The sequence below is a fragment of the Ziziphus jujuba genome, chromosome 5, assembly GCF_031755915.1.
Source record: "Ziziphus jujuba cultivar Dongzao chromosome 5, ASM3175591v1".
In the NCBI taxonomy this organism is placed as follows: domain Eukaryota; kingdom Viridiplantae; phylum Streptophyta; class Magnoliopsida; order Rosales; family Rhamnaceae; genus Ziziphus; species Ziziphus jujuba.
In genome coordinates, this window is record NC_083383.1 from 2,306,378 (window position 1) to 2,332,501 (window position 26,124).

The window sequence follows — 26,124 nt, forward strand, 5'->3', positions numbered from 1 at the left end:
CTCTCGTTCCCAAAAAAATCAAATAAAAATGATTTCAGTTATCCAATCTGCATCATATGGGATGCTTATCCTTTCTCGAGTATTAATTCCAAAATCTGAGAAAAGCTACATTTGTTGGACTGTCTTGTCAGTACCCTTTTTTACAACTTAATCTTGTAATGGCCAACGAAAACACCCTGTAAACCATACTGGAAAGTAGGAAATATATGTTTCATTCTAGGGTAGCTAACCAAAATAAAATAGCATCTCCTCCTTCAATCATCCTATAAGAGACCATATCAACAGCATCAAACAAATATATACTGCAATCTGACTAGATCAAATTGTTTGTTATCAGCCAAGAAAAAATAAAAATTAAAAAAAAATTGTTTGCACAAGAGAGAGAGAGAGAGACAGATTGCAAAAATGAACTGTTCATATATTGTATTACACTAGTGCAGTATACAGATTACAGACTACCACATTTGATGAGGGTCATCATGTCTAAAAGAGGAAGCAAGCCCTCTTAGAGCCTATTAAGTACTATTCATGATTTATCATTTTCCCAGTCAAATGGGACCTTTCATATAGAACTATCGAACTTCCCACATCCATATAGGCCTTAGCCACAAGTAAAAGAACAGTTCAAACGGCACTGGCCATCAAGTCTTCAAGCATCAGCATACTTCTTGTAGCTTCTTCGGTGCTAACGGCTTCAAAAGCATTGCACATCCCGCATCACCATACAATGAACCCACCAAGAAGTCCACAGGTCCTTGTGCGGCCCAACCTTCACTCCCAGTTGACAAGATGGCAGATGCATGTACAGTTGGAAACCATAATGAGAGCCAAAGCCAGCAATTTTGGTGCTTACCATGGTGCTAGCTCTCTTCTTCAAAACAATGACATTTAATGGTTCGCCTTCCAATTTCATGCCATTTACTTCAGATTTAACCTGCTATAAACAAGCCACACAACCGCAACAGACCAGCATAAAGATAAATGATTTGCATAAAAAGATTTCTGATTTGCATAAAAAGATTTCGAGTTTCAAGAACATGTCTTATTTCTGGCTTAGTATAGTTTCCGACCTATCTCCATCTTGAGAATTGCCAACATTCCCGATTGCAATATTTGGCTATGTAAAATACAAAAGCAGGTATAAACAACTAATTAGATTCCAACAAAAAATTGGAGCCACAAAATTTAAAGTAAGGATCGTGAATCTGAGCCTTAGACACAAAAACACAGGTTCTTAAGCACAGACACAGGAAACATTGCACGTATAGTGGTGCAGGACCTGCCACCACATATGCACAAGTTAGGAAATTGTGCAAAAACGATTGAACATTATGAAAATAATCATGTAAGATAAAATAATAGACTCCCAATAGAATACAGCCCAAAAAAAAAAATGCAAGGGGGGAACCTAACTAAGACTTCAAAGGAAGAAGAGAAGAAGAAGAGGGGGACGGGGGGAATGATATCTTTATTGATTATTATTGGGGGAAGGAAGGGGGAAGTACCCAAAATGACATGGAGGTGACAGACCAACTATTGTAAGTGCAAGGATAAATAACAACAACAATTATAATAGTAATTGACAAAGATCAGTTGGGTTCAAAACCTCAGAAGCCATTTTGGAGAACCCCACTCAAGAAGCTCCTTTCTGAAAGCAAATCTGGATCTGATGTGCATACATCGCCCCCAAAGATCCCTGAGTCACTATCTCCAGAACGTCCAGCTTTCCCTGCCATATGCTACAATTTGTAATCCAAAGTCCTCAAACGGAGAAACTCACCTTGCAATTGAGGTTCCATGTGCTGGAGCTTGATTTGTACACACATTCATAATCCCTGCTGTATGATTGCATGGTTTGTTTAGTTCTTGATCAATATCAACAGCACCTTTTGTCCATCCAAGCAGTCTCCCAGTATAGGATTTACCTTTCACACTCATTGTGTCAACGAACAGCAGATCCTCCCCATTAAGTCCAATCTGATTTGTTCCCTTGAATTCTGAACAAGCAACTGCACATGAAGCTACTGATTCCATTTGATAATAAGGTTTCTCCACAAGGTCAAGAAGCTTTACCTTGTTGCCAACTCCTGGTAGACTATGCTCACTTACAGATGCCTGCTCTTCTAGGTTAATAGACTCGTGCATGGTGTTAACCATCTCAACATCATTCGCTAAGGTGCACTTTTCACTATCCAAGTGTCCAGATGACCTCATCTCTGAACTGCTATCCCTATCCACCATTGTTAGACTCTCTACTATAACCCTGTCATTGAAGCTAGTATGAGATGTTATACCAGACCTACTTGCACAACTTTCTGGTGAAGCAGACTCCGGCGGTTGTGGGCTAATAAAGGCCTGCTTCTCTGGCCTAGTTGACTTAAGATCCATAGTTTCTGAATCAGCTTTCCTCTTAGCATTTTTTTCAGCAGAACCAGACTGAAAACCTGAAGCCTCTTCACAACTTTTTTCAGCATCTAGGCTAACATGCCTTAACATTCGAGACCGTTTATGTCCATCAGGGAAGAGAAAAGCAGGAAGCTGCTTTCTACGAACATGTGAAACATAAATATCCATCCCAGGTTTCCAGAACATATACATGTTTATTTCTTGCCTGAACTCATCAACTGTTCCACGTATGTCGAATTGCTGGCCTTCTTGACCTCTCACTCCCTCTTTCCTCTGCAAACCCAAGAAGAAAGCAAAATTCGGACACGGCTTAGATGTGTCGGCATACTCATGTGGGTATGGATGGCACTGCAGCATACCATTTGTATCCCGCTCTATCTGAAGAGTGACAAATGGAAAGCATTAGAAGAAAAGAAGCATATTTACTGTTTTGTCTTAAAAACATAATTATCATGAATGCCTAAATGATTCAGTCCAAAACTCAATAGGAGTATAGTTCTATGTGCCATAGTGTCATATTAGATTATACCTTAAGTGTAAGCTGTCTAAGCCGTGATTCCACCCATCCCTTCCATGTAAGCAAATCAACTGCATCTGCTGCTATTATGTCCACCTGCAAATAGTTTTTATATGCCTCAAAAAAGCGATAAGGCTCAAACAGACAACTCCACTGGGCTTTGTTTAGCTCAATATCCTGTAAATCAACAGGACAAGGCATTAGTACTCAAATATAGCCAACTAAAACGGAGGCAAAAAGTAAAATTTGTATTCTCAAATCTCACCTCAGTAATTCTGTTAGCATGGTTAAATTGTTCCATCATGACTCGAAGAGTGCTTATTGATACATTATAACTAGAGTTCATGCAAGGGTATGCAGGAGTAATTATGGGCATATGATGAAAGCGATCTCGAGGGTTTCTACGAGGATCCCATACAGGAAACCCGAGTTCATTCTCCTCAATTGAACAGAGCATTACAGGATTTGGCCAACGCCATTGGGTATATACCCTGAAGAACCTCGAAACCAACATACTAGGAATTGCACTCGGGTAAAGCTGGCACACCCGAGCAACTAAAAGAGCCCAGTTTACACCACCAAGGAAACCAGTAACCTATATCCAAGACATAAACAAATGAAAATCAAGATATAGGTGTAATGACAAGGAATAGGCAACAATCAAGTATAGAATTGATGTTCTTACATTCGAATAAACACCTCGTCTTTTGGCCCAAAACTTTAAACATCTGAGCGTGGTTCGAAAATGCTACAATTACATATAAAAGTGAAAGTCCAAATGAATAAAACATTGGAATAAACAAGGATAAAATATAATATAATATATGTATATATGATCACCTCAACATTTGGAACCAGTTTAAGAATTTGATCTGCAACCCTGCAGCCATTAAGACTTCGAACAGTTTGCTCATCAACATCATATAGCACAGACCCATTGGCGATGTCCAGATCCTGTTGAGGAGTTAGTCAGTTCCACATCCAAAATGTTAAATTAATGAACAAAAGAACCTAAATGCCTTAAATCACAATATATCATTACCAACAGTCACATTGCAAGAGGACATAACATATCTGTCAAACTAGTTTGTCAAAATATAAAATGCCTAAAACAATTGTAATAATTAGTTCAAGCTCTATGAGACTATGAAAACTTTTCAGCTTTCATAGTAGCAACTTGGGTGTGTGAACTAGATATGGAATCAAACCAAGCCAAGTAAAATTCATATCTAAAAAAAAAATAAAGATGCATTATCATCTTCAATACATAAAATTGGAAGAACATGTATAAAAGCCAAGAAACTGTAATACAAACTTACTTCTGGAACAACCAAAAGAGAAATACTTGCATAGAGAAGATCAATTGATATTCCTTGGAACTTGAATTTCATTACTGGGACATGAGCATCTGGAACTGGTTGAAGTTCAGTTACTTCTTCCATCTCAGATAGGATATTATGCAACACAATAAAAAAATCTTCCTGGAAAAACACTCTAATGTCAGGTAAAGATGGAACAAATGCTTTATTCACACTAGAAGAATAGAACTTAATATAAACCACCTCTCGATTCACATAAGATGGCCCAACACAGAGAGTGTCGATGTCAGCCCCCGGCCCATGTACCTGTCAAGAATAAATCTTTACTTATAAACTATAACATCCCAAATCTTTATTGATAAACTAAAACATCCTTTTATTTCAACATTCTAAGTATCAACTGGCACCAAAAAAAAAAAAAAAGATCACACGGCATCTGGGTCTTTACCCAAATATTTCCCGTAATGTGTATGAAAATCTCACTTAATATAAGATTTTACAACTTTAAGCCCACTTGTGATTTGAAGGAAATATTGGGGGCAGGATCCAGCAAAGAACAAAAATTTATCTTATGCCATTAAAAGTAACGCCTGTGAAATTCATACTTACACCCAAACGGTAGGACCCAAAGGTGATAATGACAGCATTTGCATCTTCTACCATCTGATCTGTGTAGCCTCTTTGACGAGTTAGTAGCTTGACCCACCCTTTTACAACCTACGTAAAGGTTAAGTTGGACAAAACCATTATTTTAAACACATGAAGTATAAAAAACGAAATATATAAAGACTCAAGTGATGAAGTACAAGACCATCCAGTCTCATTGTAGAAAAGATTTTCTTTAGCTAACTGGTCTTTCCTTTTCCTTCAAACCGCATTTGTGCATTAATTGGAACAAGTCACGTCTGGTTGTGTATTCAAATGTGGCAGACAAGGCCTGCCACAATCATATATATAATTGTAGGGGACAAAACCAAATATCATGCCAAAATTAGCAACAATCAAATATAGATTACTATACAATTAGCAATACATTCGTTTCAAATCAGACACAGTGTTATGAATGCACTACCATTAAAGATATAAATCTTGGGCATCTCCAATATTGACGATTGGGTATGTTCTAGAAGCATAACACTATAAAGAGAACCAACAAATATACCCTCGTATGAGACGCCATAACACTATAAATATAACCCATCGTCCAATAAACAAAACCAAAAAATAAACAAATTGATACCTGATCTATGCGGCCAAGAACCTCTTCTCTCCTTGCGCCTTCTTCTTTGCTCTCGTAAAGCCCAGAATCAATCAAGAACTACGAACATTCAATGAAAAACGAAAAATAAAATCGTTAAATTGCAATTGAACTAAATGAAAAGAGCCCAACCTGGCAATTCAAAGATTTCAAGTTTTGGAAAAATAAATTTAAGTAAAAAAAAAAAACGTACTTTTTCCAATTCGATATTTCTCTGAAGATCAGCCTCAGTGGGCCCTGCAACAGAGATTGGCTTTGTGATGCCGTACTTCTTCGCTGGCTGCGAAGTCGGCTGAGACCCATTTGGACTCCCAGAAACCACCATCTCAGCGCCACGAAAACAAACCCGAAGCCGCCCAAATCTGTGCCTATCCCACTATACAGATTATGCCCCCCAAAAAAAAAAAAAAAAAAAAAAAAAAGAGAGAGAGAGAAAACAACAAGTTTGAGTGATAACGGATCTAGTACCAACTGTTTCCTTCTTTTTTTTCCCCTGCTAATTGCATCGGATAAATAAGGATTCAAACATATAATGGAATTAGTACAGAGACCACTAAATAATGAACTACCGAAACATCAGTTTCTGAACAAGTACAAAAATGAAAATAAATAAACAAACAAAGACAGATCCAAACCCTAAGAAACCGGTCTTACGCAGAGAGAGGTATGGCGGGGGTGCGCGAAAGACCGAGGAGGGAAGAGAGAAACAGCGCTGGCAGTTTGGCTGGTGGATTAAGGCCGCGTTTGGATGCTTTAGATTAGATGTGGAATTAATTAAGATCTTGTACACGTTATTTCCAGCTAAGCTTCCATTTTCTTTTCTGTCTCTTTACTTTTCTGGGTGATTTCGCAGACAGAAAATAAAATAAAAATAAATTTCAGTCATTTCACTCTATTTGTTTCCTAACTTCTAATTTTAACAAAATCTCCCAAAAAAAATTATTTTTTATTTATAATTTTTTTTTATCAAATCAGATAATGAATTTTTCAATCATAAATCAGATATGATTTTGGAAGAGGTAGATCACACTAATTAAACTATTATGCATTTTATTGTAAGAATTAAAAACTATTATGTATTTTATTTATTAAAAAACAACTATGTGTTTCTTGCTGTGCAATAAAATTAAAACGTTAATTTAAGTATTTTCTATGCGTTATTATGTGCAACATTTTAATACAATATTGTTGTAGATATGTTTAATTAGTTGTCATTGTATTTCTAGAATTGCATCAACATAAAATAAAACAGATTTCTTCTTGATCAATAAACAAAACACAATCTACTGGTCGAAAATTTTAACTGGTATTACTTTAATTAAAGTTTTAACTTTCAACGCGATGACTATTTATAAGTCATTAATGATATTTACAAATAAATAATAAATAGAACTTGTGCTTGTGGATGCTTTTGTAATTTCATTCTTGATTTTTGGACGCGGCTTTGTTCTATTTGGAATTACAGGTAGGATAACAGACATAACGCCGCCAACGCGTTTTCTCGTTTGGTCCGTAAAATAAGATTGTCATTTGTCATTTCGATTTAGACGCCGTTATGCCATAAGGCGCCAAAGAAAATTTGTAGCCGCCCTTAGTTGACCAGCCGCCACATCTTCTTATTTCCTTCTTTTTAAAAAAAGAAATTGATACTTTTCTTTGGTCTGAAAACTTTATTTTCTTTCAGCAGGAAAAAAAAAACAAACTTATATTTCTTTTACTTTTTTATTATGCCTACTCTGAAAGAAACACAATTGTCTTGTGTTTTTTATTCCTTGCAAATTTGCAATTTCTTAAGCTAGAAAGTTCTATTTTTTTTTTTCACCTATGTACATTGACGAATTCACTATTTTATAAAACAAACAAACAGTTTGTATTTTGTACAAAAATTAAACAAACTAGCTAAATTTGAATTATTTCACTTCAATTTGTTTTCATAAAACAATCATGAAATGTTATATATTTTCTTAAAACAGTCATGACTTGTTTATCTGTACCATTCCTGTCTTTTTTTTCTTTTCTTTTTTTTGTTTTTTGGTTACAGTTGGTAAAGCGTTAACAGGAATGGTAAAGTTCAAGCACAAAAAAAAAAAAAAAAAAAAAAAAAAAAAAAAAAAAACTGTAACATTACAGAAGCAAAATATTGAAACTTATTTCTTTTAAAGACAGCTGTTACCAAAAAACGAGTCAGGTAATAATATAACCCCTTAAAAAAGTTGATTGAGAATGTCAACTCATTTACAAACAATATTATAAATTTATATAAAATAAAAAAGACGTTAAGCAATTTATAGGACAAATTTATGTCTTAAGCAACGTGTTAAGCAATTTAATATTGTAGAAAATTTATTAATTAATAAATTAATGTTAAAAGTATCACTTAATCTACTCTTTCTCTTTATTTATATATATATATCATAATTTAACTGATTTATATTAATTATAATTATTTTGAATATATTTACTTATATTTAAATTATATTACTAGGAAGTATCGGTAGATTAAGGTGACTCAAGCTCTATTAACAACAGTATTAAAGATTCAATGATTCAACGTGAAAAAAACAAAGAAAAAGAAAAAGAGGTGGTGCAGATTAGAAAATCACTCAATTTCAGTGCATGTCCAAATAAATTATACATAACAAAAAATCTTTCATGAAACGAAAAGCTTGGAAAGAGATTGTGATTTTTCTTTTTCATATATATATATATATATATATTTTTTTTTTTTTTTCTATTTGAGATAAGAGAAATGCTATTCACATTGGAGAAAAATCTCTCTGCAGTTCCATAATTTTTAAATTTCAATAATACCCTTACTGAATGTTTTTCATTTTTTATTTTTTTTGGACGAATTTTATCAAAGTCTGCCTCTCCACTTTGTCTTCCTCTTCTATGCTTCATTGTCAGAATTTCTACAAATGGCATTGTCGACATGGTGGACCTTCTCCGACGAGGCTTCTCACTCATGACCCAACCCTAACTCTAAGCGAATGACAATTCTCTTTGCCTTCTCTTCACCTTGGCTTTCTCTACCTCTCTCTTATTGCCAATCTCACGTTGTTTTCTACAGTAAGCTATTTTTTATTTTTAATTGATTTCCTTTGTGAAAATATGTTCTTTGGGATGAGTTGAGAAAGAAAGCTTTTGATCAGAGGGTAAAATGGTGAGACCCAATATTATAATGGCTATAATAGTCTCATCTCTGAGTTGTTTAAATTCGGCTAACATTGTAGCCAACCATGGCAACAATAGTTGGTGGTTTGGTGACTGCACTCAGCAGGTTGACGGTGTTCTTGCGGTACCAACAACATAGCAACCGGTTCGTAATTATTAGGAAGAAGAAGAACAAAGTAAAATTTGAATTTTGAAAACTAAAAAAAAGAAAAATACATCGTGGAGATTTTGGTCATTTTAAATGTTTATGGGAGTGTATAGAGTAGTTTTTGCATTGCAAAAAGAACTACTCTTTAGATAATCTGTTGATTTCTTTTGATTGGTTTCCGCAAATATTGTCACTGTCAGTGCCGAACCAATACCGTAGAGTCGCAAACCAGCTGTGCTACTCACATTTCCTCAGTCAGCGCTCAGTGCTCCAAAAGCATATATATGCCTTCGCGCTTCTCCCCTCTCCTCCGCAACCTCCACTCGCCATTCGCTTCCTCGGTTCGAATGGCGCGTGCTGCTCAACGCGCCGCCGTTGTTCCTCTTAACCTCACCTCAACCATCACTTCCTCGTCTCGCACTGCCTCGTATTTAGGCGTTGTTTCCCATGCCAATGGACTCGATGCTTCTTCGGCCTCGAAATTTTCGCTATTCGGTCGGAGATTTCACGCTCTGTGCGGAGGTGAGCGGGAGGTTCTAAAACCCTTGCGGAAGATTTGCGCTTCGCAGAGGGACTATCGGAAGGTGAGGAGGCGAGCGGCGAAGAGCAAGGAGAAGGAATTGGAGCTCAATGTCAGCATTTGCATCGAAGAAGATTTGCCTGATGATCCTGAAATTTTGGTATTTCGCTCTCTCACTTGCTGTTCTCTGCATAAGCTTTTTCCACACCACCACGCCACCACGTGTTTGTGTAAACGTTTCTTACTGTAATATACAGCTGAAATTAAATGTATAATACTCCATAGTAGTTATCAAAATGCAGCTCTCTGGTTTCATCTCCCATATTTCGTGCTCGTGAATTTGCATAGCAATTTTAGTTTGAGCTTTTTCTTTTTTTTCTTCCTCATTTACGTGTATTGGAGGAAACGTTTTGCATAGGAAATGATTCGTAGCTATGTTTTCTGTTATCTGCTTCAGTTAAAAGATTTGTCCAATTCATAGTTCTTCTTGACTATGCCGCAGAGTATCGCAGAAATACTTCGTTTAAATGTTCCGATGGCCATGAAGTTAGCATTTGAAGGTTTGAAAGATTCAAAGTACAAAACCAGGGATACTGCTATTAAGGATGTTGGTGGATTTGAAAGTGTTGAGATCTCCTTGCTTCTTTGCAATGATGAATTTATCCGCAAACTTAACAAAGAATGGAGGGACGAGGATCATGCTACCGATGTTCTCTCGATGTCACAACATATCCCTGATCTTAAGCTTCCAATTGTAAGTAAATTGTAGTTGTTATTAGATGGAAGGGCATATTTTGAGGAATAACACTTTGACATGCTTTGTTTTGCAGCTTATGTTGGGTGACATTGTTATTTCTGTTGAGACAGCGGCAAGACAAGCGGAGGAAAGAGGACACACTCTCATTGATGAGATACGCATTCTCATGGTTGGTTTATACTATCTTTCAATTGACTTTACTAAATTAAATAACTGGAGTTTTGGCTGGGACATTGGGAACAGAAAGTGGGTCGTTTTATTCTTAGGGAATATTTAACTGTTTCCTTAGGTTGAAAGAAATAACCACTATAAGGGCCTGGCTGGCATCAAAAGATGGTGTTTATGTATGTGTGTATTAGCGGTTGTGGTTTTTAATTTCTGTCTGCACAGAAGAGGAGGAAGGTGAAGAGACAAGCGAGGGCATATCGAAGTTGACTATGCTGTCTTTAGCTTATAAGAAGCTCAAAATTTTTTTTTTATTTTTTATTAAAACAATGTTATATAAAATGACAACGTACTGCAGGTCCATGGGCTCTTACATCTTTTGGGATTTGATCATGAGATTAGTGAAGAGGCAGAAGTGGAAATGGAGAAGGAGGAGGAACATCTCTTAAAAAGTCTTGGGTGGAAGGGGAAAGGATTAATTCAAAGTGCATATGATGCTGAAACAAATGGCAATTCATATGAGGAAAAAGCTTCAGATGGTAATTTCTCCTTTTATGAGTTAGATAATTAATATTGTAGTTGGCTTCTTCTTCTATAGATAGACCTTCTGATTTGACATATACTTCATTCATGTCAATGCGACAATGTTCTATACCAAAGCTAGTAGAGAGAATATCTTACAGGTGAATTGTCAAAAGACAGGAAGAAAGAAGGCAGCCTTCGATTTTATAAGCCAAAGTTCCGTTATATCTTCTGTGACATGGATGGTGAGAGCAAGTTTATAATGTTTTGCATGTTTAGTTTCACTCTATTCTTAGCTTGTCTTAATTTGTTACATTATTTTATTTTATTTTATTTTTTTTTGGTACATACTAGGTACACTGCTAAACAGCAAAAGTCAAATTAGTTCAACAACTGCCAAGGCTTTGAAAGAGGCCTCATCAAGGGGTGTGAAAGTGGTGATAGCTACAGGAAAAGTAAGAGAAATCTTTCTAATTCAGTATCAGAATAATTTAGCAAGTGTTTTTTAATATCTTGATGCATTTAGTACTTTTTAGTGATCCGTCTGTTGTAATTTTCTTATGGTTTATTATTTCTGGTATTACTTTTTATATCAGCTTTGTGTTTCTATAAGCTTGATAAATTCTCTGATCCTGGTTCTTGCTTAATTTCGAAACAGACTCGTCCAGCTGTTATAAGTGCTTTCAAGATGGTAGATTTAACTGGAAATGGTGGCATTGTTTCTGAAGTTTCTCCTGGGGTTTTCCTACAGGTTTATCGTTTTCCTTTTGAAGTTTTCAATTTTCAATTTGTTTCTTGTTATCTTGAGGTTTAATGTTTCAAAAATTGATCCTATTCTCTTGGCAAACACTTTTGCATCTGCTATTCAGGTATTTTATCTTTTTATTTTCATTTTTTTAAATCGGGATTACAATAAGTTCTACTTTAAAGGGGAGGAGGAGGTGACTCAAACCCACGACATTAAAGGTGGGGGTGTGAGGCATACTATGTGGCCAACCTCACTTGTCAGACCTTTTATCTTTATAAATTGGCGTATTTGTAAGATGTAGATAACTTCCTCACCTTGTCTATACTTGAAAATATTTTCTACCAAATTTTATAAGTAACATTTGTCCCTTGGAAAGATGGGTTAGTCAGATATAAGAGGACTATGAAATCCACTTTCATCCCATATATTTTTTTATACTATGCGTGAATAGTGAAATACTATAGTTTCTATAGAGTGAATTATAGACTGTGTTCTTAAATTGAAGTATGTCAATCCTAGTTTTTAAAAAAAATTTCAGTACTTACTATCTGTTCTGTACTTAATTTCAGGGGTTGCTTGTTTATGGTAGACAAGGTCAGGAAATTAACAGAACGAATTTGGATCTGAATGTCTGCAGAGAGGTAACACTCATCGTATGTTATTATTAACCTGTTCTCATTGATTCATTTAACGACATGAGATTCCTGTGACTAAAGTATAGGCAATGACTTGAATTTGTTGGAGTCTGTATGTAGGCAACTTCCTTGTAACCTAGTTATCTCTTCCTGGATATTTTGTTAAGTTTCTATAGCTTTATTATGAGACCACATTACTATAAATCTGGATTGGCATAATGATTTGTAGGTTAGAGAGAGAGAGAGAGAGAGAGAGAGAGAAGGAACAATCATTCATTTGGCATTAATAAATATCCATTTCCAACCTGACAAGGTACAGTGCAGTTTTTTAAGGTTTGGATTAAAAGTAAGATAAACTTCAATATTCATCCTCAACCATAGGGGCAAAATTAGAAAAATATACCACTTCAACTAACTGAGATGGCATGGAAGAATTTATTCCCCAAATGCATGCCTGCACTATGATGATTTGTCCTTCAAAGTGCAGGCATGCATTTACTCTTGGGAGAATAAGGTTCCACTTATTGCATTGAGCAAGGATCATTGCTTAACTCTTTTGATCACACAGTGGTTGACTCATCGCATGCTAAAGGTGCCAATGGATTGATAGCATCTTTTTCATACTATTTATTTCTGTTAATCCCAGACTGACTACTTCTTAACATTATTATTATGGAAATCTTGGTATATATATTTTAAAAAAAAATGAAGAAGATAGTGATTTGTCCTTCAAAGTGCAGGCATGCATTTACTCTTGGGAGAATAAAGTTCCACTTATTGCATTCAGCAAGGATCGTTGCTTAACTCTATTTGATCACCCAGTGGTTGACTCATTGCATACTATATATCATGAGCCAAAGGTGCCAATGGATCGATAGCATCTCTCTCATACTAATTATTTCTGTTAATCCCAGACGGACTTCTTCCTAACATTATTATCATGAAAATCTTTGTAGGCAGAGATAATTCCTTCAGTTGATCAACTCTTGGCTACTGCTGATGTTCAGGTATAGCCTCTCTCTCTATGGCATAGAGATAGTGAAAGTAACTTCTTCTTCTTCTTTCTTTCCCTTTTGGATATAGAGAATGTAAAGTTGCTCCCTCAAGTTGGGACCATTTTACTTTTGTTTTGTTTCAAATGGTCTGAAATTCTTACTGAGAGTTTATGCATATGCATGACATTTGCCGTTTGGATTGTCCACTCAGTTATACTTGGAAACCCTTAGTTCATTACAACACTTCACTGGAGAAAAATTAAAGAACCTGTTTAAAGCCCTTGGACCAGTTTGTTACAGTTTGACATGGTCACAAATATAAGATGAACAAACATAAGGGTTTTTGCTTTGGGTTCTTATCGCAAACGCCTTTGGAATGTACAGAAATTGATCTTTGTGGACACTGCTGAGGGAGTCGCTACTTCTCTTAGGCCATACTGGTCAGAAGCAACCAAGGGTCGTGCTAATTGTGTTCAAGCTGTGCCAGACATGCTTGAAATTGTCCCCCCTGGAACTTCAAAAGGCAGTGGAGTGAAATTGCTGCTTGATCATCTACAAATCTCTCCAAAGGAGGTATGGCTAAGTTATTTGTGTTTAGCCGTTTTATCTTCTCTCTCTGGTGAAATTTCTTATATACCTTAATCTATCTATGAAAATCACTGCCACCGATTTCAAAATGCTGTTTAAATTTTGCCGAGGTTACAAATGTTCACATATTACCACTGCCAGATAGCACTGCTCCACACTCTGGAGCCTATCCGCACATGTTTCTGAATTTTCCTGTCATGTCAGCTTGGAAGTTGTCAGACAAAACAGCGACTAGTTAATGGGATATCTTTCATGAAATGGTTGAAATATCTTTTAGCCAGCCAACCCACAAATGAACTGTGTGAAATTTGTTAATGCTTTTGAGCTCAATACATTTCTAGTATTCATTATATGCTTATTCTGATTCTAGTACTAACCATAATAATTTGTTTCTGTAGATAATGGCTATTGGGGATGGGGAAAATGATGTTGAGATGCTTGAGCTGGCCTCTCTAGGCATTGCTCTCAGTAATGGATCAGAGAAGACAAAAGGGGTCGCTGATGTAATTGGTGCCAGCAATGACGAAGATGGTGTAGCTGATGCTATTTACCGGTATGCATTCTGAGCTTCAAATAAAAAACAGTGGATATTAAGTTGGTTGAGGCATACAGGAATTTATCAAAGTAACTTTTTTGTTTTTCTTTCAATAGAATTTATAAGGTGAACCTAGCTAAAAGATTGACGAATTTGACAAATTTTGGCATGATATTTGTAAATGACTTCACTCTATTCATAAGCGGGTGATATTACTTGAGAAAATCTAGCAAATAAAATATACCTATTTTTTAATATTAGAAAATGGACAACCAATGATTATTTGTTTTTATCGTCTGATTATGCTGGTCGGTTTAAGCACTTTTTTTACTATGGGAATAAGAATAACATCCTCGTATTGTTTTAAAATATTATTTCCAATTTTTTTTTTTTTTTTTGTTGGGGGGGTCTTTCATATATGGACGTTCAATAGCATTTTGCTAGTGCGAGTCACCAATCCCGAATTTCACGACTGGAAAGGTGGAAGGGAATTTCATATATGATCTAAATTAGATTTTGCAAATTAGGAGAGCAAAGCTAAGGCAATGAACATGATCTCTATAAGTTGTTCTCCATCCAAAGGAAGAAGTTACATACACAACCGGAGTTCATCTCATAGAATCTGTTTTTCCGTAGGTAAAAACACAAAAAATCCTAATAAATAAAACAGAGGACCTCGTCACACACAAGAAAATAAGAAACAAAGTCTTGTCACTTGTGTATTCAAAAGAGAAGAGCTATGCAGGGGGAGGACGAAAGAAATCCTTTACTGCTAAAGAATTGGAAGAACCCCTGGCGTTTTTCTTTGATATTGTAGTCTTGGGGGAATGTAATGGTCTATGTCCTCTCTTCACGAAATGGATTTCTTTCGTTGCTAAATCTTTTGCGCAACTCACATCTGAAATGGATGTGAAGGTCTTCGATTTTCCTTGGTAATACCTTGACAGCCCCTTCCTGTACATGAAACAACGGGAGGTTTGATTATCGAATTAGAATCTGCACAAGTTTCGGAGCAGTGAAAGAATTGAAGATGTGCAAGAACCCTTTGTATGAGAAAATCTATAAAGATGGGGCTCTAGGGATGAGGGAGATGATGAAGCTGCATCATCCAGCTAGTCTGATGAAGATGATGATCCAATAGAATTAGTTGATTCCTCAGAACAGCATGTTATGTGGTTGAAATGAGAATTGGCATCGCCATTGCCACCTGCATTTAGCATTGAATTAATACATACGTTCTTCAGACTGAAAGAGTGGAGGACCAAAAAAGATTGCTTAGAATTCTTCTTCTTCTTAGCTTCCTTTTGAAATCTAGCCTATTAAGGCCCCTTTTCGAAGCATCTATGTAAGGAAGCAAAGACAAACAAATTATTTTTCAAATTATAAAAAGAATAAGCTACTATGTTTTATTTAATATTTGGTTTAATTGATTTAGAGAGTTGTATCCAAAGACCATCTCTTGGAAGTTGGAGCCTTGCAGGCATTTGAGTTAAGAGCCATTACCTACAATAACAAACCAATTTTATGTCTTCATTTGAGAACTATCGATAATAAAGTTTCTGCTGCAAGGAGAACTTGGCCGTATTGAACAGGTTTAAAAAGCACGATTTGTCTATGCATTAGATCAATGCCAAAATTGGATCTTAGTATGCACAAAAAGGCAATTGTGTCAAGGACATAGGTGTTATCAACAAACAAAGCCTCCCAATGTACAGCACAAAATTCTTTGTTTATCCTCTGCACGGCCGTTTGGACAAAATGTGAATACCGACTGAAATTGCGGATTGTGCCTTATGCAGCATAAAGTGCCTACAGCAATCACTTTAAGTTCCAGGTCTCAGCTTGGTTAGTTTCCTTGAGGTGATTTTTGTGCTTTTTCATTGTTGAGTTAGAAGTGAACTCTATATTGGAACTCGAAATGGAAATATACCGTATATAACTAGTAACTACAGGTACATGTAAAAAGAGACAACGTGTTAGCGACAGCAATTATTTACTTTTATTAATTAGAACATTGTATTTTTAAGTGCATCACTAGCACTATATATAAGAGAATTTCTAGTCACATTGTCAAATTTTCTACACAGTTTTATTATTTTGAAGTGTCAAAAATGCGCAATTTCTAAATTTTCTTTTTTTTTTTTTTCTTTTTTAATCTAAATTAATTGCCAACTGCCTTCAATATCCAGTGATTTGCTCAATCGTGGTTGTTCCGAAGTTAGAAACTATCGACAAAATTAGTTTACCATGGTTTCAGAAATCTTCATCCATCTTGAACACGTGGATCACACCATTCCCATTGATGCTGGATATAACTGAAGGTTTATGATATTCAATGACCCTTTTCTCGAAGAGATTGGTCTTCCCTTGCAATGATATCAGCTCCATCTTGGGTTCTAAATGGTGTAGCTCTTCCCATACCCATTAAAGCACCCAACAATCTATCAACCATAGAAAAAAGGGATATTTTTAGCTATTTGATGTTACAAAAACTCACTTTAGGAGCATCAATTTGGGAAGGCACGAATTGGATAAAATGCATTGGAATCGGAGTTTTAGAAGAACGTCTACAATTATATCCACCGGCAAATTCATGAGATTTTGGAAACGAAAAAAGGAAAAAATAAAAATAAAAAAATTGGATATTTTTAAAATTTCACCTTAAATGGGACAGTATGGAGATGAAATAGAATGAATATATTATGATAATTCAGTATGATAACGCTCAACATCTTTTATGTCAGAGTTGTCTTTATATTTTTATTTTTATCCGTTTTTCTTTGTTTCTTTCTCCTGTTTATATAACTATTAGCATAGAATGGATCAAAGTTGCAAGTCGTAATCGTGCTCGTCTTTTGATTGCTATTGACCGGCAAATACAGAAACACACATTTAGGAACACAATATTACTGCTGAAATGCATAGAAAGTGCAGAACGCATAGGCAAAACTGAAAGCCAACTTTGCAACTCTGCAAACCACAAAGTGAGATGGCCACAAAATCATTTCAGAACGACTCTGGATCCATTTTTAAATCACTCCAATCAAAATCAACACATAGCAAGACAAAGCACTGTGTTGCATACAAATTACTTTGAGATTCAGTTGCTTTGGCGTCTCATGGTTTCTTGAAACTGGGCATTTCTTCTTGCACACTCTAAGATAGTTTTATCAGCAGTGATGAAGTATGCAGCAACTGATGCTGTTCAGCAATAAAAAAATTATAGGTCAACTTCTCCATGGTGGGCAAATCCCTCATAATTATCAAATTATGAAAAGTTTGAAAACAGAGTAAATTTAATTATACCAGCAGATATAATGAGTGCCTGTGCTGTATAATTGAGGTTTGCCTTTGCCCATGGAATTGCCCGAACAGCAACTAGCTATTTACAAAATAAGGCAAGGATCAGCAAATGGTGAGACCAAAATCTATCCTTCGACAGAGACATTATAGACTAAGAATGAATAATTCTGTCAACAAAGAAACCGAAACCTTGCTGAAAATAAATAAATTAGCAACTAATCCACACAAGCACGCAATCCTCTGATTAAAGACTGCACTTGACCATTCCTATAGTTCATCTAGTTATGAATACTGTGTTCGAACAGGTACAAAACACCAAATAGCACTCTAGGAGTACACTTACAAATAACCTACCCACTACACAACATACAGGAATCATGTAGCTGATTTACAATAACAAATATGCTTCCTTATTCAATATATGAGATGAAAAAAGACAAGGGATGATACTCATCCAATAGAAAACAATGCACCTTCTCAATAGAATTGAAGTAAACTAACAAGGCATATTTCCATACAAGAAACATCATACGACATTTCTATAAATTTTGCTGTGCCAAATGCACATTGAAGTTAACGAAATAAAGAAAATAGCTCTCATCAACTAAAAGACAATGTAAGATAATCGTTTACATTCTACTCTATCCCAAAATGTCGCTGTTTGATCTGTAAAGTTATAAATCTAATTTGAAAGACAAAAAATGCAATAAAATGAAACCCTTTTACATTAAATTCAAGTACAGGAAACATCACATACTGTGGGCACAGCACTGGCTACGCATGCAATGGAAGCCGCTTTAAATCCGGCGCGAACACCTTCTGCAGTATCAAGGAAACTCTAAGCTGATAATTGTAACACGCATTACCAATCACATTGAAAATCAAGACAAATTTTCAGTTTGCTTAATGAGGAAACGCCTAAGGACCCAGAAACTTGAAGAAACACGCACTCAAATAAACCTGAATAGATTATTTGCTCGGTTAAGTAACATTAAGAATTGCAACACGCAGGTGCGCCTTTGGATGCATAATTAATAGAGAATTCACCTCAATTTGGTTGAACTGCAACAGCAAAAGATACAGATCTCTTTGCTTTTCAACAACTATACCCAAATTCAGGTGAACTTAATTAACCCAAGCGGCACAAAAGCAAACTCAAATTGAAGATTATTAAGTTGAAATAGCCAGAAACTACCAGTCAGCAAACCAAATAAATCAATCAACCAAAACACATCCACACCAATTGCTCGTGGTCAATGCTTCGATGAAACTTTGATCAGATTCTAAGACCATTTATTCCTCCCAAACCAAAAGCGAGTAACTAAATATGTCCTCCATCTTTTTTTCCTTTTTTTTAAAATTTTTATTTTTCAACAAATCAAAGAAGATACAAACATTATGTAATTACCCCTAATTAATCTCAACACGTGCCAAGTGTTTAGCATAAATTTCGTTTACATTTTCAAACCATTTCTAGAAAAATCTAGACAGACATTGAAAACAAACAACATAATTGAACAAAAGCATGGATCCCCTAATGGACCGAATCAGGATTGGAAGAATATAACCTTGCGTACAATTTCTCGCCCTTAAAACTTTTTGTTCTTCAGCTGGCGAAGCAATCACCAAGGCTTCTCTGTGCTTAATCCAAATGTCCCTCATTTCGGATGGAATCCCCATTTTCCCTCTAAAATTATGAGATTGGAGGCCAAGCGCCTAAAACAGAGAGAGTCGTATTCCAATTTTTGAGTTGCGAGACGGCCTTTTTAGATCTTGTTGGTGAATTGAATCCGGAAACCGCTCGTTTAGCTCTGTCTGTGTGCGCCGCCAACGCCACGGCCGCCACCTCATTAAAACAAAATACAAGTTGTAAAAACAAATTTTAAAAAAGAAAAAGAAAAAATAATTGAATTTGTTTTCTTGACGTGGATAAATACCATTGGTTGTTCCGCTTTAAGGGATTTTGTTCCGCTGCGTAGGATCGTTTCGCAATTCGTCTTCTGTGTGGTCTGAGGTACATCACTGACTCGGTAAGCGAGTAAGCTAAGTAACGCAAACTCAGCCTTTACCCTTCCCGCCCTGGCTCTTCTCTACGCCCATAACCACCCGAAAGTCACTCACCTCCTGCTAAAATGCGCCACCCAGCTTACCATGCGCCATTTGTATCAAATCCAAGCCCAAGTCACAACCAACCCAATCCCTTCCGTCGAGCCGAACCGCATTGCCGTCAAGCTCATCGGCCTGTGCGCTGCCCACGCTAACATGCGCCACGGTGAACTCATATTCACCCACTACCTCACGAGCACCCCAAACATCTTCGTTTTCAATGCGCTCCTCAAAGCCTTTGCTCAAAACAATGACTGGCGGAGTACTTTATGTTACTTCAACTACCAATTGCTATTGCCAAATGCTCCGGACCCGGATGAATATACATTCACTTCTGTTCTCAAGGCCTGTGCTGGCCTTGCCCAAGCGAGCGAGGGGGAGAAAACTCACTGTTTTGTAGCTAAATATGGGTGCGAGTCAAATCTTTACGTTAAGAACTCGCTCATCGATTTGTATTTTAAAGTTGGTTGTTTTGGAATTGCTCAGAAGCTGTTTGATGAAATGGATGTTAGAGATGTTGTTACTTGGAACACTTTGGTTTCTGGGTATTGTTTGAGTGGACACGTCGATGAGGCCAAGTGTGTCTTTGATAGGATGGTAGAGAAAACTTTAGTTTCTTGGTCGACGATGATAAGTGGGTATGCCAAGGTGGGTAATTTGGAGGAAGCTCGACGGCTTTTCAGAGAGATGCCAGAAAGAAATGTGGTGTGTTGGAATGCATTGATCGCCGGGTACGCCCAGAATGAAAAGTATGCTGATGCCGTGAACGTATTTCGGCAAATGCAACAAGAAGGGGGCTTGGCGCCAAATGATGTAACGCTTGTTAGTGTGTTGTCAGCTTGTGCTAATCTTGGTGCTCTTGATTTGGGGAAGTGGATTGATAGGTATATAAGACGGAATAGGATGAAATTGGGCCTGTTCTTAGGAAATGCATTGGCGGATATGTATGCAAAATGTGGATGCATAACAGAGGCTAGGCGGGTTTTTGACATGATGCAGGAGAGAGATGTAATATCTTGGAGTATTATTATCACTGGAATGGCCATGCATGGGCACGCAAATGAAGCTTTTGAGTGCTTTAAGGAAATGATCGCTCATGCTGTGAAGCCAAATGAAATAACTTTCATGGGGTTGTTGACAGCATGTACTCATGCTGGCTTGGTTGATAAGGGGCTTGATTATTTTCATATGATGGCACCAGCATATGAAATTATTCCCAAAATTGAGCATTACGGATGTGTGATTGATCTTCTTAGCCGAGCAGGTCGCCTCGATGAAGCAGAGAAGTTAATCAATTCAATGCCTATAAAACCGAATGCTATAGTTTGGGGAGCATTACTTGGAGGTTGTCGGAAGTTCAAAGACGCTGAAAGGGGACAACGCGTTGTTCATCGAATTCTTGAACTAGACTCTGAGCACTCTGGGAGCTATGTTTACCTTTCTAATATGTATGCTTCAATGGGTAGGCTTCAGGATGCTGCAAAGTGTAGGTTAAGAATGCGGGACAACGGAGTTACGAAATTACCTGGCTGTAGTTGGATAGAGATTGGTAACACAGTTTATGAGTTCTTTATGGGCGATCACTCACATCTTCAATCAGAGAAGATATACCTGATGATCAAAGAACTAAGATGGAAGATGAAGCTAGCTGGATACAGGCCAAAGACAGACCTTGTAGTGCATAGTATAGATGAAGAAGAGAAGGAGGATGCTTTATCTGTTCATAGTGAGAAATTGGCCATTGCATTTGGGCTAATCAGTACGAGTGAAGGAACTACCATTCGAATCGTAAAAAATTTGCGAGTTTGCAACGATTGTCATGATGCAACAAAAATAATCTCTCAAATTGTTAAGCGAGAGATTATTGTTCGAGATAGGAGCCGCTTCCATCATTTCAAAGATGGTAGATGTTCTTGTAATGATTATTGGTAACAACAGCTAACATTCTGAGGGATGCAGGTGAAGTGGTTTCTCTATTTTTCCGATGAAATGAGAGTTTCTTCATATGTTGTATATAGAACCAGATAAGAGTTCTCGGCAAAGAACCGAGTTTAGTCCTTCTGTGCGTGTGGAGGTTTAGCTTCTCTTTATTATTTATTTATTTATTTATTTATTATTATTATTATTATTATTATTATTATTATTATTATTTACGAGAAGAATTAGAATGCAAAGGTTTATCATGTTGCAACCTGCAATTTCTTTAGAAACAGCTATACCTTTTTCATCCTCCATTAGTTGATGGGTTTGATTGCTTTTAATTTAAAAATTACATTATTATCAATTTAATCGAGTTGTCGATTCAATTATAATTCGATGTTAAGAGAATCCAGGACTAGATCAACAGATACGGATCATGGGAGTAAAAAGAGTTCGTCAACATGGAAAAGTTATAATATCTGGACAGTTGGCACAGCGTAAGCCACTATCACCATCCTCTCCATTTAAAAGAATCTAGTTTTTTTTCTTTTTCCTTCCTTTTCTTAACATGTATGGTAGAAATTAAAATAGTATCACTCCAAAATTCATGTGTGGCTAGCAATTCAGAAATAAGCCAAATAAAATTTTTCATCTTTCACCCACTTAATATTGTTATTGCAGAAGCTGCATACCCATGCATTTTAAAGCATATGTCCACACATATGACAACTCTAGTGGCAGATGCTCTTAAAATAAGGTAAGAAAAATAGAAAAGAAGAAAGAATTACAAAATTAAAACAGTTCCATTCACAAAAGCCAATCAATTCCAAAGGTGGTTGAGAATGCAGACACAAATGGTTCATACAAGCATCAAATTCCCAAGCGGCTATAACTCTGTTTCCACACCAAGTTCTTCACAACTTCAAATCAAAATATTACTGCAAAATTTTCAGTTTACACATCCTTGAACCGAAGCAAGAAAATGAGTACCAAAAAATCCAGCAGGAAATAGGAAAGAATCGGTAAACTTACCATAGCAATTACAGACCCTGATCAATTAGATAATCTCCAAGCCTTTCAACGATCACATTGCACTGACCAGGAGTCATAGGCTCATCGTATATACCAATAATCAAGGCCTGGTTGGTCTTCTTGACAGTGATACCGCCAGGTCCCTAATTCATTTGATAGGATAGGAATTCAATAAAAAAGCATGAAACACCATATGAAGTGGCTTATGAATTTTTATTATATTCCAAAAGAATATATGCAATTTTATGGTATCGTAACAAAAAAGTAAACAGAGTTTTCTATTACGTGAAAGAAATGAGCAAATCCACTTTTGAATATTTCAAAATAAACAAAAGACGTTCCCTGCTCTTGATGGGAGTAAAAAGATCATAAAAAAACAATTGTTTCTCAGACTACAATATTTAAGATTTAAGACCTCTAGATACTCCTTCATTTGGCAAATGCAATACATTATATGACAAGCTTAATAAAACCACGTCTAGCATGAAGCTCACCTTCTTCCCACGAATAACAGCACCGGGTTCACCTTGGATAACCATATACTTTGTGCCACCAAGGAATAAGCCAGTTGGAGCGAGCGTTCCCGGTTCTTCAAAATCTTTCACAATTGCAGCTATTTCTTCTGGCTTAAACTGTATACGCAACCCAACATATAATTTCATCAATACTTAATTCACCCACCACCAAAGCAATCATAAGCCACTTTTTTATTTAAATATTAATAATCAATCTTCATCAGCAAAATACAGCAAATACCAGCTATACGAAGAAATTATATCGGTTTTCAGATCAATCACCATACGAACATCCAACATGATTCTAAAACATAAAAGTATGATCTAAGGGAAATTGAAAAAGAAACTAAAAATCATCAAATCGTGCATGGGCTTGGCGATGATTGGATTTTCCAAAACCGATCAAACCCCTGAACGATGAGTAAAACGCAAACGAATCAGATCTAAATCAACAGTGAATCTAGCAAATTACAAGAACAAATCAAATAGATGAGAAAGATGGACCTGAGGAAAGTTGGCGCTCTGCGCCCAAACGCCGCCTTCTTGGCCGATGATCGCTGCGGCGGTGAGATAGTTGCCTTCAGTTTCGCACATCAAGTGCTCGTCCACGTACTGTTGCCACGACATCTTTCAGCGACTGATCTTCTTTTCTGTTCTGTTGGGGAGTTTGGGTTTATTGACGATTTCTTGAGCTCAACGGCAATTACAAAGAAGAAGATGGGTGTGAGAAAAATAGATCAGAATGAGAGACCGCCTACTCTGGCAAAGTGGCAATGGTTAAATTAGTGGTGCTTGATCTTGCTATATTGACAGCTCTTTTCTCACCGTATGCTTTACGTGGCTTGATGTGAATTGTCGGTTCGTATTGCAATGATTGTGACCCTGCGATTTTTAATATACCCACCGCAGCTTTATATTTTAAACAATAAAGTAATGAAGTTTATATGACTTTAAACAGGGACACGGACATGGACATGCCTTTTTTTTTCCTTTTTTTTTCTTCAATTATGTAAAAGAAGAAGATACTATGGATTAATTATGAACCAATATTCAAACAAAAATTCTAAACTTTCATGTCTGTTTAGTTTTCATTTTGACCACAAAATATTTGAAAGATAACAAATTTGAAAATTTTAAAGTTAATGAAATATAAAAAAGTTTAGTTGTTATTTGTGAAATTTATTGTTATAGAGAATAAATAATATACAAAATTTAGTAGTTAATTTTATTTATGACTTTCAAGGTTTCATTGTACTAAAAGACAGTCTATATAATTAGATGTTTCCATTTAAAAAGGTTTATTGTTTGTAATTTTAATTAGTTGTATAAAAGAAAATTCAAATGCTATATGTATAATTTTTAATTGAATTTTTAAAAACAAATATTTTGAAAATACAAGTTTATGATTAATTGAACCCGCAACATGATATTTCAAGAGGGAATAGTTTTGATGGACAACTTTCCATTCTTCCTCTTTTTCCTTTCAAACCAATGAATCTCAATATTTCCTGTCCTTTCGTGTTTCTATACCTTCTTTTCTATCGTTCTATTTTTCCACCATAGCAAACATAACCTTGTAAGTAACAACTAAGAGTGCTTTACAAAAAAAAAAAAAAGTAATAAAAGTGAACTTATATTAAAATATAAGAAGCTTTTCTTAAGTTTTTTATTTAACAAAAAAAAAAAAATAGTGTAATGTTAAGGGGTTATTCATTTAATGAAAAAGGTATGAGTTTTTTATGTTTATTTTTTTGTTTTCCAATGTTATTTTGGATTTAAAATTCCATACATACTGTTATATGGGATAGGCTTTAGTTTGGTTCAATTAATTTTTTTATATTTTTTATAAACCAAACCGGATAATTGAAGATTTCAAACCAAGCCAAAATAACCATAGTTTGATTCGATTGGTTTGGACTTTAGTTCAATATTATATTATTTTATTAATTTTTAAATATATATCTTTTAAAAAATATTATTGTTTAACTTAGTTTATTAAATAACCATTATTGGATCGATTTAGTTCCATTTGGTTGGTTTGGACTTTACGCTGTGTTATTTTATTATTTTTAATATATTTTTCAAAAAATATTATTGTTTAATAATTTTAATTTAATATTATTGATATCTTAAGCTTGATGATTTACAAATATTTAAAAATTATATATAAATATATATATATATATATATATATATATATATATATATATTTATAGTAAATTCAAATTTAATTTAACATAGATTTAAAATTATCAAATTAAACAAAACTAAATATAAATAAATAAACCAACTAAATGGGAAAGAACCACTATGGTTAGAACAATTTGATCTATTCAAATTGGTTTGTACTCAACCCTAATTATTACCATAAGACATGTATGAAGTTTGCTAGTCTAGAATTTAGTTAAGAGAAGAATAATATTTTTAATCATACATCAAAATAGTACCATGTCTTGGTAAATAAGTTTTGTGAAATTAATGTACTTTGTTCTTAACTTTTATCTCATATATATTTTTTTGAGTGTAACTTTATCTCATATTTCTGTTATATGTTTTCAGATTTTTCTTTGTATCAAATATTGAAACTAAAATCCTTTTTATTAATATATTTTAATTTTTACTTACAGCTTATATATTATAACTTTTACTTACAACTTATATACATTCAAACATAGTTTTAAAGATTTTTTTTTATTATGCTCAAAATGTTTACTTTGCTATCGATCTACGAATATAAAATAGAAGAAGCGTGTTATTAGTAGATACGATTAAAATTAGTTGAAGGTCATGGGTTAGATTAAATTAGTTGAAAATATAAGGCTAAAGCTTTATACAGTTTTTATAGTGTAGACCATATAAAAAAGAAAATCACTTTTGTAACTTTGTAAAATAGTATAGTCAATAATAACTCCATAACATATCATGATGGAAAATTAAATAGCTAAGCATATTGTCTACAAC

At 35.3% G+C, this 26,124-nt stretch overlaps 5 protein-coding genes across 26 annotated transcripts; 2 read left to right on the top strand and 3 right to left on the bottom strand.

Annotated features, from left to right (window-relative positions):
• Nucleotides 1–397: 397 nt before the first annotated feature.
• LOC107420912 (nuclear poly(A) polymerase 4) lies at nt 398–6,364 on the bottom strand. Of its 18 annotated transcripts, none has more exons than XR_001581723.4 (13): nt 5,969–6,362; nt 5,694–5,868; nt 5,483–5,560; nt 4,852–4,959; nt 4,486–4,548; nt 4,243–4,404; nt 3,764–3,877; nt 3,609–3,671; nt 3,189–3,518; nt 2,936–3,100; nt 1,607–2,784; nt 1,071–1,117; nt 398–934 (listed from the first exon to the last, which is right to left on the bottom strand). XR_001581723.4 is itself a non-coding variant. In XM_048475909.2 (13 exons), the coding sequence occupies exons 1-12, from the start codon at nt 6,004–6,006 to the stop codon at nt 1,935–1,937; spliced, it is 2,070 nt and encodes a 689-aa protein (XP_048331866.2). In that variant the 5' UTR covers nt 6,007–6,362; the 3' UTR covers nt 398–1,835; nt 1,926–1,934. The 18 variants fall into 18 exon arrangements, 10 of the variants coding, with proteins under 10 accessions (XP_048331866.2, XP_048331864.2, XP_048331863.2 ...); XR_001581724.4 differs by having other exon boundaries at nt 398–937; XM_048475909.2 differs by having other exon boundaries at nt 398–1,835; nt 1,926–1,997; nt 2,074–2,784.
• Nucleotides 6,365–8,861: 2,497 nt separating this feature from the next.
• On the top strand, nt 8,862–14,577 carry LOC107420940 (endoribonuclease YBEY, chloroplastic). 3 transcript variants are annotated; one of them, XM_048476191.2, is made up of 12 exons: nt 8,974–9,502; nt 9,845–10,096; nt 10,173–10,268; nt 10,623–10,803; nt 10,948–11,031; nt 11,141–11,241; nt 11,445–11,537; nt 12,104–12,175; nt 12,910–13,029; nt 13,126–13,176; nt 13,549–13,737; nt 14,151–14,577. In XM_048476191.2, exons 1-12 carry the CDS (start codon nt 9,107–9,109, stop codon nt 14,316–14,318), a joined length of 1,803 nt encoding a protein of 600 aa, XP_048332148.1. In that variant the 5' UTR covers nt 8,974–9,106; the 3' UTR covers nt 14,319–14,577. The 3 variants fall into 3 exon arrangements, with proteins under 3 accessions (XP_060673485.1, XP_048332148.1, XP_048332151.1); XM_048476194.2 differs by having other exon boundaries at nt 8,979–9,502; nt 10,963–11,031; XM_060817502.1 differs by lacking the exons at nt 13,549–13,737; nt 14,151–14,577 and adding an exon at nt 13,376–13,542 and having other exon boundaries at nt 8,862–9,502.
• A 2,539-nt stretch (nt 14,578–17,116) lies between these two features.
• LOC107420932 (early nodulin-93) lies at nt 17,117–19,435 on the bottom strand. Its single transcript, XM_016030017.4, has 4 exons — nt 19,159–19,435; nt 18,348–18,409; nt 17,594–17,669; nt 17,117–17,488 (listed from the first exon to the last, which is right to left on the bottom strand). The coding sequence occupies exons 1-4, from the start codon at nt 19,268–19,270 to the stop codon at nt 17,388–17,390; spliced, it is 351 nt and encodes a 116-aa protein (XP_015885503.1). The 5' UTR covers nt 19,271–19,435; the 3' UTR covers nt 17,117–17,387.
• A 108-nt stretch (nt 19,436–19,543) lies between these two features.
• LOC107420873 (pentatricopeptide repeat-containing protein At3g62890-like) lies at nt 19,544–21,835 on the top strand. Its single transcript, XM_016029934.4, has one exon. The coding sequence runs from the start codon at nt 19,742–19,744 to the stop codon at nt 21,626–21,628; it is 1,887 nt and encodes a 628-aa protein (XP_015885420.1). The 5' UTR covers nt 19,544–19,741; the 3' UTR covers nt 21,629–21,835.
• Nucleotides 21,836–22,246: 411 nt separating this feature from the next.
• On the bottom strand, nt 22,247–23,931 carry LOC107420941 (profilin). 3 transcript variants are annotated; one of them, XM_016030037.2, is made up of 4 exons: nt 23,668–23,931; nt 23,143–23,280; nt 22,649–22,791; nt 22,247–22,536 (listed from the first exon to the last, which is right to left on the bottom strand). In XM_016030037.2, the coding sequence occupies exons 1-3, from the start codon at nt 23,788–23,790 to the stop codon at nt 22,657–22,659; spliced, it is 396 nt and encodes a 131-aa protein (XP_015885523.1). In that variant the 5' UTR covers nt 23,791–23,931; the 3' UTR covers nt 22,247–22,536; nt 22,649–22,656. The 3 variants fall into 3 exon arrangements, with proteins under 3 accessions (XP_015885523.1, XP_060673486.1, XP_015885522.1); XM_060817503.1 differs by having other exon boundaries at nt 22,247–22,579; XM_016030036.3 differs by having other exon boundaries at nt 22,247–22,554; nt 23,668–23,929.
• Nucleotides 23,932–26,124: the final 2,193 nt, after the last annotated feature.

Excerpts from the sequence above, each read along its gene's own strand:
- LOC107420912 (XM_025074773.3), bottom strand. The coding sequence starts at position 6,006 with ATGCAATTAGCAGGGGAAAAAAAAGAAGGAAACAGTTG. Across the intron at positions 4,549-4,851 it reads TTGGGTCCTACCGTTTGGGT|GTACATGGGCCGGGGGCTGA; the intron begins GTAAGTATGAAT and ends TATTCTTGACAG. Across the intron at positions 3,101-3,188 it reads ATGCTAACAGAATTACTGAG|GATATTGAGCTAAACAAAGC; the intron begins GTGAGATTTGAG and ends GTTGATTTACAG.
- LOC107420940 (XM_048476191.2), top strand. The coding sequence starts at position 9,107 with ATGCCTTCGCGCTTCTCCCCTCTCCTCCGCAACCTCCACTCGCCATTC. Across the intron at positions 10,269-10,622 it reads ATGAGATACGCATTCTCATG|GTCCATGGGCTCTTACATCT; the intron begins GTTGGTTTATAC and ends AACGTACTGCAG. Across the intron at positions 11,538-12,103 it reads CTCCTGGGGTTTTCCTACAG|GGGTTGCTTGTTTATGGTAG; the intron begins GTTTATCGTTTT and ends ACTTAATTTCAG.
- LOC107420932 (XM_016030017.4), bottom strand. The coding sequence starts at position 19,270 with ATGGGGATTCCATCCGAAATGAGGGACATTTGGATTAAGCACAGAGAA. Across the intron at positions 18,410-19,158 it reads GGCGAGAAATTGTACGCAAG|AAGGTGTTCGCGCCGGATTT; the intron begins GTTATATTCTTC and ends TTGATACTGCAG. Across the intron at positions 17,489-17,593 it reads GGCACTCATTATATCTGCTG|CATCAGTTGCTGCATACTTC; the intron begins GTATAATTAAAT and ends ATTGCTGAACAG.
- LOC107420873 (XM_016029934.4), top strand. The coding sequence starts at position 19,742 with ATGCGCCATTTGTATCAAATCCAAGCCCAAGTCACAACCAACCCAATC.
- LOC107420941 (XM_016030037.2), bottom strand. The coding sequence starts at position 23,790 with ATGTCGTGGCAACAGTACGTGGACGAGCACTTGATGTGCGAAACTGAA. Across the intron at positions 23,281-23,667 it reads AGAGCGCCAACTTTCCTCAG|TTTAAGCCAGAAGAAATAGC; the intron begins GTCCATCTTTCT and ends TTGCGTATACAG. Across the intron at positions 22,792-23,142 it reads CTGTTATTCGTGGGAAGAAG|GGACCTGGCGGTATCACTGT; the intron begins GTGAGCTTCATG and ends CAAATGAATTAG.